This window comes from Hippocampus comes, unplaced genomic scaffold (assembly GCF_001891065.2).
Source record: "Hippocampus comes isolate QL1 unplaced genomic scaffold, H_comes_QL1_v1.1 scaffold45, whole genome shotgun sequence".
NCBI lineage: Eukaryota > Metazoa > Chordata > Actinopteri > Syngnathiformes > Syngnathidae > Hippocampus > Hippocampus comes.
In genome coordinates, this window is record NW_017805783.1 from 1,486,012 (window position 1) to 1,495,870 (window position 9,859).

The following is a 9,859-nucleotide window of genomic DNA, read 5'->3' on the forward strand; positions in this document are numbered from 1 at the left end:
TACCCCCTGCATTTTTTTTTCTCTACTCAATAGCTTTTTAAAGAGCGAAAAAAAAAAAGATAAACATTAATATTGACGTTTGAGCTTTGATACCGCATTGGTGTGAAATTTACACTCTCCGGACCCCCTCCCACCTCCTTTTCTCTGCAAAAAATAATAACACAAAGGCTGAGAGGCAATAATGGACCTGCAAGACAAACAGAGGAACAAGCACACTAGCATGTTGAGTACACTTCAAGCTAGAAAGCAAAGCAGCCCGGTGTGAGTGCTGCCATCCATCATCAGGTATTGCCTGTCCTCATTAGTGCTAATCCACTTGTGTCCGCAGTCTATTCAACTCGTCATGCACTACTATGACTGTCATGGGCCCCCCACACACACACACACACACACACACACACACACAACAGCATCCTTCAAAGTCGACATAACAGCTCAAGCGTTCCGTTGCAGTACTCACCGAGTGTGAAACTCCAGCGTCCCGCAGTAGTAGTAAAACGGCAAACGTTACAATAAACAACTCAATGGAATAAAATGCCTGGGAAATATAATAACGCTGCTGAATTTTACGGATTTTCCCAAGTTGCTACCAGTGCTACTGGAGCGAGTTAGCCATGTTAGGTAGACCGGAAGAAGACAACAGACTTGTTGATTGGTACACAAGAACCCTTAAAAACTCTGGCTACGTGATTGGACATTGCAACATGACGTTCCGCCCCCCCCCTCCCTCCCTTCAATAGTATAATGTGTTTAGTGTTGTATGGGTTAAAAAACGTGATTGGACGATTGCAAGATCACGTTTTTCCCTCTTCAAAGGTAATATGTGTCTTGAATGGTTTTACAAAAAAAAAAAAGCTTAAAATGCTTCGTTTTGGTGGATAGGAATCCAAGATTTAAGAACAATGGTCACTGGAACAAGACTAATTATTTAGCAGTTTCTGCTAAATAAAGACAATACCATATCAGAGAGGCGATTAAGCTTGATATTGACAGGAGGTTAATGTAAATGTTGATCGAGTGTCTCACACTTGATCGCATGTCTTCAATGTTTATATTTTTCCAAAATAAAGTGCTGGATTATAAACGGCCCTTTAGCTCCACCTATCACTCACGTGGTCAATTAAGATGTCTTGAAAACACCTGAACTACTATAAAACGCTTTTGTCTTGTGTGCAGCGCTGTCTGGTCCACTTGTTTTTTTTTATGTTGTGATGGCCGTATATTTATGTCTTTTTGTAGGGTTATTGCACTTGACAGCCTCCCTACAGGAAGGTGAGTTGTGTTTAGGATTATTTTGTTTCTGAATAGATTGTGTGGTCATTGCATCTAAATTTGAAGTCAAACAGTTTGTACATTTTTAACTGTCCCTTTGTTGGTTGTTTCAGCTGAAAGCAGTACTGTAAAGTGCAACCTAGGTTCCGTGCAATGCAAGGATGGTTTGGAGTGTGTGCTCTTTCGCCATGTATGCGATGGGGAGCCTGATTGTTCCGATAAATCTGATGAAGAGGATTGTGAACTAGCTTGTAATGAGGGTACTTACCTGTTTTTTTAACCATATTTCGACCTTTTTTTTCTTTAGCTGGTTCCCTTGCTAAATAATCCCCAAAAAATATAAACTGATTTGTTTTTAAATATTTCGGTCGTTAGCATGAAGCCAGTCAGTTTGTGGTTAGTTGTCAAGCAGCAGACAAAACCCCACAAAAACTGACAGAAATTGGATTAAAATGAGTATTTGGTCATATTGAGGTGTTTTCTGTGTCCAATTTAAGATCAATTTCAGTGTGCCCATGGGAAGAAGTGCATCGATAAGGATGAAGTGTGTGATGGTATACTTCACTGTCAGGACCGGTCAGATGAAGTGCATTGTTCAAAACCAGAGGGATGTGTTCATCTCTGTGACAATAACAATCGCTGCTTACCCGCATCCTTGCTATGTGATTCAGAAAGAGACTGCTTAGATGGAACAGATGAGGAAAATTGTGGTAAGTTTTAACCGAACAATGTCTGGTATCGTTTCCGTGTCACATGTTCAACTGTGACTAGTATACATACTGAAACCAAATGTTTATCCATGTCACTAATTAGAGGGTGTGAATGGAGGGACCACTTCACCCACCCCTCTTCCAGTCCAGTTTGTGTCGAAACCTATCAAGTGCCACTTGGGTTCCAAACCCTGCAAAGACAACAGCGATTGTGTCCTTTTCAACCATATCTGTGATGGAGAAGATGACTGCAACGATGGCTCAGATGAAGAAGAATGCTCATCTACTTGTGAACAGGGTAATGCAGTTTCTTTTATATAGTCTTCTGCTGTAGGCCTTTGAACAACCTGAAGTCAAATATGAGTGAAGTTTTTATCACTCTCTGAAGAACCAACTGAATTCAGATAGTGTCGAAGTCCAGTGCAGCCTTCCGAATAGACTGTACCAGATTTTATCTGAATGGCTGTAAATTTGGTGTTTTCATCAATATTAGTGGCAAGCCTGCCGCTGTGATGATCCCGGTTTGAGAAACTTGCCATGAATAGCGTAACTGCACAACACATTGGAGCAGAGTGGCAGATAAAGCTTCTCAAACTGGCGCTCCACTGCAGTCGAGTCCGAGAAAGAAAAGTCTTGTTGGTGTAAATTTTGCAGTGCTACCCCAACATCGGTTGCTAAACCATGGACAAGGCCACTGTTAAATGCTGATTGCTAAATGTTTGTCTCAATGGTATGAAAATGTGTGTAGTGACTTTTGTCAAAAGTTACACACAAAAAGGACTCCAAATCCCAACGGCCAAACCCGGAAATGAAGTGCCGGCATTATTGACTCCAGCTGTAACGCAAATTACTTGGTTCAAACAAACATTATAGTGCCACCGCAGAAACGTGACGACTGTGCAAAAATAACTACATAAAAGACACCACTGTTACAGAAAGACTTTACACGCTATTTAAACTGCCGATCGCGAACGGAACAAACCGTGATTGAAACTAACTGTGATCCCGCTTTTATTCGTTGCGCTAAATGTCACTTGGCAGTGGCGTGTGTCGTGACTTTTGAAGACACTATTTAATTTGTGAGTGAACTTTTCTACATATCCCTTTGACACACTTCCTCCACAACGGTGTGTGTGTGTGTGTGTGTGCTTGTTAGTGATTAAGGAAAGCTGTAATAATGTGGATTTGAGTTCGAACCACAAGCTCTGAGTTCTGATTGACTGTTATCGTTTGCAGACCAGTTCCAGTGTGCCCATGGTAAAAAGTGCATCGAAAAGAATCAAGTGTGTGATGGTGTGCCTCAGTGTCAGGACCGCTCTGATGAACAGAAATGTACCAAATACACCGAGGGCTGCTCTCATCTCTGTGATGGCGAGAGCCGCTGCCTTCCTGAAACTTTCCTTTGTGATGGGGAAAGTGACTGTTTGGACGGCACTGATGAGACTGACTGTGGTATGTGTATAAAAACGCACCATTTTATTAGGCTAGAATTGTGTAAGATACAGTATTTCTTTTTCTAGTTAAGGACTGCAGTGCCAGTGAATTTAGGTGCACCAGTGGTCAGTGCGTGTCAGCTACAATGCATTGTGATCCTCGAGGCCAAGGGCCGGCTCGAGGAACACATCACTGACTTTTGAAGACACTGTATTTAATTTGTGAGTGAACTTTTCTATATATCCCTTTGACACACTTCCTCCACAGCGGTGTGTGTGTGTGTGTGCGCGCGTGCTTGTTAGTGATTAAGGAAAGCTGTAATAATGTGGCTTCGAGTTCGAACCACAAGCTCTGAGTTCTGATTGACTGTTATCGTTTGCAGACCAGTTCCAGTGTGCCCATGGTAAAAAGTGCATCGAAAAGAATCAAGTGTGTGATGGTGTGCCTCAGTGTCAGGACCGCTCTGATGAACAGAAATGTACCAAATACACCGAGGGCTGCTCTCATCTCTGTGATGGCGAGAGCCGCTGCCTTCCTGAAACTTTCCTTTGTGATGGGGAAAGTGACTGTTTGGACGGCACTGATGAGACTGACTGTGGTATGTGTATAAAAACGCACCATTTTATTAGGCTGGAATTGTGTAAGATACATTATTTCTTTTTCTAGTTAAGGACTGCAGTGCCAGTGAATTTAGATGCACCAGTGGTCAGTGCGTGTCAGCTACAATGCATTGTGATGGCCACCCAGACTGTTGGGATCATTCGGATGAAGAAGGATGCATCAGAGCACCAGTCTGCAAAACTAAGCAAAGTTGCCCTCAGAGCAAGGAGTGCCTGGTTGAGGAGTGGCTCTGTGATGGAGAACAGGACTGCAAAGATGGCACAGATGAAAAGGTCGAGTGTACATTTTGTGGTGATGAATATAGACTATTGGTTTGCTGGTTTCGATCAAATTCTAAATGAGCTTCTATTGTAGGATTGTCCTGATTTGGCTCCACTGAGCTGTGGTGATTATCAGTGGCCATGTAAATCAAAGGCTGTGTGTATCCCTGTAACCTGGAGGTGTGATGGCACAAAAGACTGCCATGATGGAAGTGATGAAACGGAGTGTGAGTAACTAAATTAATTGGGCCGTGGCAAAGAGTTTTAATCTCTGTGTACTATTTTTCTTTTAATTGAACATATTTGTACAAATAAAACTGAAAGAAAGGAAAACATCAATGGATGTCAGTACAGCGCAGTTTACATGTTCAATTGAAGTGGCAACATGTATAAACTAAAAATCTAGTGCTCCCCCTTGTTTGCTGTATATTACCGGAACTCATATCATGTTAATACTCTAGTAGGTTTGTCAGGTACAGTAATTTATTGGAAAACAAAATGCACTATACACATGCACAGAATTGTGTGTGACTAACTTGTAAACTCAATACACGTGTGTGTGTGTGTGTGTGAGAAAAAGACTTGATGTGCACATAATCTTACAATGGCAAATATGTAGGGTGTTTTTGTCTTTCTTAACCACAAATATTCATTTTTGTTCAAGTTAGCAATGGAGAAAATTGGTGGTCTGCACTATAAAGGGCCCCAAGTACTTCACCAAACTTTTAAACATCTTTGTGCATACTAGGTGGGTTGGTGGCATGTCTTCTTCACCAGTTCCAATGTGGCAGTCTGGAGTGCGTGGATCCCTCCCTTGTGTGCAATGGAATTAGAAATTGTGCAGATGGTTCAGATGAGGATGGGAGTTGTCAGATAAACTGTGCAGAAGCTGATATCAGGCGCTGCTCCCAGGGATGTTTCAGCACACCACAGGGTCCGGTAAGGAACACAGAAAGATGGGCTGCTTGAAGCAAGGCCTGCCCAGACATTTAAATTAGATTTTAAAACATTTCCTTAAAGTATAATTTTAGAAGTAAACGTAATTTAAAAAAAAATTCTATTCTGTACAGCGTTGCCACTGTGCAGTAGGCTACAGACTACTTGATGATGGAGTGACCTGTGCCGATGTTGATGAGTGTGAAGACCACCACTCAGCTGTGTGCAGTCAACTGTGTGTAAACACCCCGGGCTCCTACAAGTGTGACTGTCACACAGGCTACATAATGGAAGCTGATGGACACAATTGCAAAATCAAGGGTAAAACTCAGACGTTGCATAGTTTTTGTGAAGAAATGTGCGTGGGTTGAGTATTCTGCATTCAAATATGTCTTGTCTTTTCTCTGTAGCTTGCACATTTCTCACAGCTTCTTGCCACAGTTAAAACATGTACTCTATGTAATGTTAATTTTAGGCTTCAAATTGTCAGTGCAGGCCATATGTTGCCTTAAATTTGGTAGGATTTTGGGATCCTGCCAGCTTATTATACCATGCAAACCAGAAAATTAGTTTACACTTATCAATATACAAACCACAATTTGTTCACCTAGTGCACAACAAATACTACACATTGAGATTTTGCTGATGTCCTCCTTTTTGTTTCTTCGATAAAATATGTATTGTCCACAGGTGAACCCTTACTGTTATCCTCGGTCCAAACTGATCTCCTGGTGTTTGGGTTGCGCAGTGGCAGCTTGGATCTATTGTCTTCCTCTGCCAAGAAGGCAGTTTTATCTCTCGACTATGACTGGCATAAAAGGATGGTGTTTTGGGTTAGTCTTGACACTGACAGTATCAGATGGTCCTCTCTGGAGAAAAAGACCACAGGAACTCTAATCGGAGGTACAGTAGTTCAAATTTGGTGAGATTATGAGCTCTTCAAAGAGAAGAGATATGACATTCTGGAGTTGAACCTGTAACTGGTGAGCGCTGCCCCCCTGTTTTCACAGGTGTGCGAGCTGATTCTTTGGCTGTGGACTGGCTTGGGAGAAATCTGTACTGGATTGATGGTGTGAACAGTCAAATTATTGCCATGAAACTGTCTGCTGGTGGTTCACCATACAGTGTTATCTTGGATGAAGACCTGGATCAGCCTCGGTCCCTTGCACTGTTACCAGAAAAGGGGTATTTAATTATTTCACTGTGAGAAGCCGCAAGCCCTTAATTTTCGTATTTAAGATTTTGCATTTCTGCCCTCTACCAACACATTTATACCAGGCTGATGTTCTGGACTGAAATTGGAAACACAGTCAAGATTGAAAGGGCTGGAATGGATGGTTCCGAGAGGCGGGCAGTGGTTAACTCCAGTTTAGGCTGGCCAGGTGGTGTGGCAGTAGACACTCTTCGTGACAGAGTCTACTGGACGGATGAGAGGCTAAAAGCAATCGGGTCTGCAACGCTTGATGGCGATGACATTCAGGTAAAATGTTGTCGTAAAACATTCCAGATTTGCTTTAAAAAGAACTAATCACGTAGTGCTCAAATATGTGACATTCTCTTATGTGAAAGCCCCACCAAAATATGCCGTGTACATTTTTATCGTTTCAGATACTACAGATGAAAGAGACTGCCAATCCTTTCTCCCTGTCAGTGTTCAATGACATGCTCTACTGGTCTGATGCCAAGAGAAGAGTGGTGCAGGTTGCCCATAAAATTACTGGAAAAAATGTTCGTGTCCTCTTGAAGAGACTAAAACAGCCTTTTGGTGTAAAGGTAAGTCAAACAGACGGGATGGGTAAACATCTGTCTCATATCACCTTAATTATTACACTGTACAACTTGTGATCATTTTGATATTGTCAATTTAAAAGTGACTAAATGATATTAGTGAGTATTCGATCCCGGACATTTTTTTCCCCTTCCTTACCCCCAAATTCCTGATCAACAGATTATCCACCAAATATCACAGCAACGCAGAGATAATCCTTGTAAGATGGACTGTTCCCACTTGTGTGTCTTGGCTCCTGGGCTAAAGGCTGTATGCAAGTGTCCCTCTGATCTGATACTTTCTGACGATGGTCTGACTTGCACCAACTTGGTTGATACAGCCTTCCTGTTGATTTTATCTCCCTCCACCGTCACTAAGGTCTGTGTGTTTTGCATCTGTTCCTCGCTCCCACTTATTGGTTGACACCATGAAAGGTTTTGCAACACTGATCATGGTGCAATTTATCAGACGAACGCGTGGACATTTTGTGTTCTGTAGATTTACCTGCAGGTCCGACACACTTCAGATGAGCTGAAGGGATGGCCTGAACATACAGGTATGCAGGTACCAAGTGTCAATGAAGCGGCAATCATGGACTACAGCCCACATGACAACACCCTCCTTTTGGCTGATGATGGGACAACATCCTTCAGCTCCTTCAAACTTAAAGACTTGAATTTGGTCTCTGAAGGCCAAATTCTTAAGCTCCTTAGTGACACAATCACCGCTATGGCCTTGGACTGGGTAACCTTCAATATCTACTGGAGCAGCACCAAGCAACCCCGCTTACACGTCACCTCCAACAGTGGTGTATTTACGACCATTTTGATAAAGGATGGTATTGGTGGGGTGGAATCCATAGCGCTCCACCCTCCGACGGGCCGTGTCTGTTTCACCAATAAGGGTCTGCAGGACACAAGCCCGGGAGCTACGGTAGAATGTGCCAACATGGATGGTGCTGAGAGAAGAGTAGTGTGGAGGAACGGTATCCAACCAAAGTCTCTGGTCTTCTCAACTAACGGCGAAACTATTCTCTGGGCTGACACTAGTAAGAATTGACTCTAATAAGGTGTGGGTAGTGTGTTGCAGAGATGCTGTTGTGTTTGCCATTTGATGACATAGACTATAGTAGGCCTATAATCAAAAACCTAATCCCTACGATTTTTGTAGGTCTCGATGTGATTGGATCTGTTCAACTAGATGGCTCTGGACACAAAGAATTAAAGGTAGCTGATGGTTTGACTGCAGTAGCGCTCAGTGAAGACACACTAGTCTGGATGACTGTCAGTGGTAATGACAATGCCCACTTCCAATTTTCACCAGTATCTGAAAGCAAACAATGTTTAACTGTTTACCGCAGCTTTCAATTTTCCTTTTCCTTTCATAGATAAGACCAGGCTCTGGTACACCGATGACCAGCAGCAGAACAAGTTGTGGTTTGAGGTTGGCACAGAAGTAATTAGCATGAAGGCAGTTAGCAAATCGAGTGAGACTGGTAGGTAAAACGTACAACAATTTAGTTGAATTGTGAGTAGACTGGACTCTAAAGTTGTCCTCCATGTGACAGGCTCTAACCAGTGTCAAATAAAGAATGGTAACTGCCAGCACCTCTGCTTGGCCACCCCAAATGGCCGAACATGCAAGTGCGCCCATGACCACATCACTGTGAATGCTACTCACTGTTCCCCAGAGCAGCGCTGCCCAGCCGGCAGTCGGTCATGTCTGGATCAAATTTCCTGCCAGCCTGATGAGAAGTTCTGTGATGGACATATAGACTGCTCTGATCATTCAGATGAGAACTGTGAGTATTCTTTTTAAACATATTTTGTCTTTTAAATAAAACCAAATTGTTAACATTGCATGATAATGCAATGGTGGTGTGTTAAATCTGTCCCCGCAGGTGTCAATGTAAAACACAGGTCTGGAGTCAAGGTACCCGCGCTCACCCAATCTCCCACCTCCCCGACTGTCCCATCAACTCATCCTGTCTCTGGTTTTAGCAGTACCACAAACGGCAGCAAACAACCTTTAAATTTGAATGCTCAAATGTGTAGCCGGACACGCTGCAGCGGAAACGGACGTTGTGTTGAGATCGGGAGAGAAACAACTTGTGTGTGTTCAATGGGCTACAGTGGTGATTCATGTCAGGACAAATCCCTGCCAGTTCCAATTTTGTGTGGAGCAGCTGGCCTCTGTGCAGTGGTGATCCTGGCTGTGATTGCTGTCACGATCAAATTGAAGAAGGGTGCCCGCTCGAGGTGTTTTTATTTGAAATAAATATCTAAACACTCCTAAATGTAACTCGATTGCTAATGCTTGAACACTGACCATATCATGCGAACACATAAGCAGGTAATCTGTGTCTTTGAAACATTTTCTGTATGGTCTATTTCTCTCTTGCAGGAGGGCAAATCCAGAAGCGGTGAAGGAAACGTCTATGAAAGATCTTGACAGCAAAACTACAGTGACTCCTCCTGCAGACACTTCATTAGCAGACCATGAAAAAAAAGAGGTATCTCCCCCCCATAAAAAGTAAACCAATGTCATAGCTTGTAGTATGACTTACCTCCCACTCTCCCTTCCACCAGGAAGCGTCTGCAGACTAATGTGGTGCACGAAGTATTTTAAATAAATCTTCCATGTTTTGCTGTAATTGTCTGTTTTACTTGGTTTGACTGTCACTCAAGACCGCACATGTAATGTAAAAAAACTATTCCAATGAAGTTGGGATGTTAATCAGAATACAATGATTTGCAAATCATGTTTAAACTGTATTTAATTGAATACACAGACAATATATTTAATGTTCAAGCTAAAACTGTTTTTAGCAAATCATTGACTCAGAATTTTATAGCTGC

General features: G+C 42.6%; 2 protein-coding genes across 2 annotated transcripts in view; one reads left to right on the forward strand and one right to left on the reverse strand.

The window, feature by feature from the left end:
• LOC109525024 (mothers against decapentaplegic homolog 2) overlaps window positions 1-656 on the reverse strand; it is a 10,578-nt gene extending 9,922 nt beyond the window's left edge. Inside the window, exon 1 of the mRNA XM_019885250.1 lies at window positions 461-656. The gene's annotated coding sequence lies outside the window, so the exon portion shown is untranslated. The remainder of the gene's footprint in view (window positions 1-460) is intronic.
• Window positions 657-1,109: 453 nt separating this feature from the next.
• lrp13 (low-density lipoprotein receptor related-protein 13) lies at window positions 1,110-9,654 on the forward strand. The gene is made up of 23 exons (XM_019885103.1): window positions 1,110-1,272; window positions 1,386-1,532; window positions 1,770-1,982; window positions 2,086-2,280; window positions 3,219-3,434; window positions 3,503-3,568; window positions 3,799-4,014; window positions 4,083-4,309; window positions 4,392-4,524; window positions 5,046-5,236; window positions 5,368-5,554; window positions 5,924-6,136; window positions 6,244-6,418; window positions 6,512-6,713; window positions 6,842-7,006; window positions 7,182-7,379; window positions 7,500-8,049; window positions 8,172-8,291; window positions 8,389-8,496; window positions 8,569-8,802; window positions 8,902-9,259; window positions 9,405-9,519; window positions 9,593-9,654. The coding sequence occupies exons 1-23, from the start codon at window positions 1,212-1,214 to the stop codon at window positions 9,605-9,607; spliced, it is 4,305 nt and encodes a 1,434-aa protein (XP_019740662.1). The 5' UTR covers window positions 1,110-1,211; the 3' UTR covers window positions 9,608-9,654.
• Window positions 9,655-9,859: the final 205 nt, after the last annotated feature.

What these genes read in the sequence shown, in the direction of transcription:
- lrp13 (XM_019885103.1), top strand. Translation starts at nt 1,212, where the DNA reads ATGGCCGTATATTTATGTCTTTTTGTAGGGTTATTGCACTTGACAGCC. An exon ending in TGAACTAGCTTGTAATGAGG is followed by an intron (nt 1,533 to 1,769) that starts GTACTTACCTGT and finishes GTCCAATTTAAG; the next exon opens with ATCAATTTCAGTGTGCCCAT. An exon ending in AACAGATGAGGAAAATTGTG is followed by an intron (nt 1,983 to 2,085) that starts GTAAGTTTTAAC and finishes GTCACTAATTAG; the next exon opens with AGGGTGTGAATGGAGGGACC.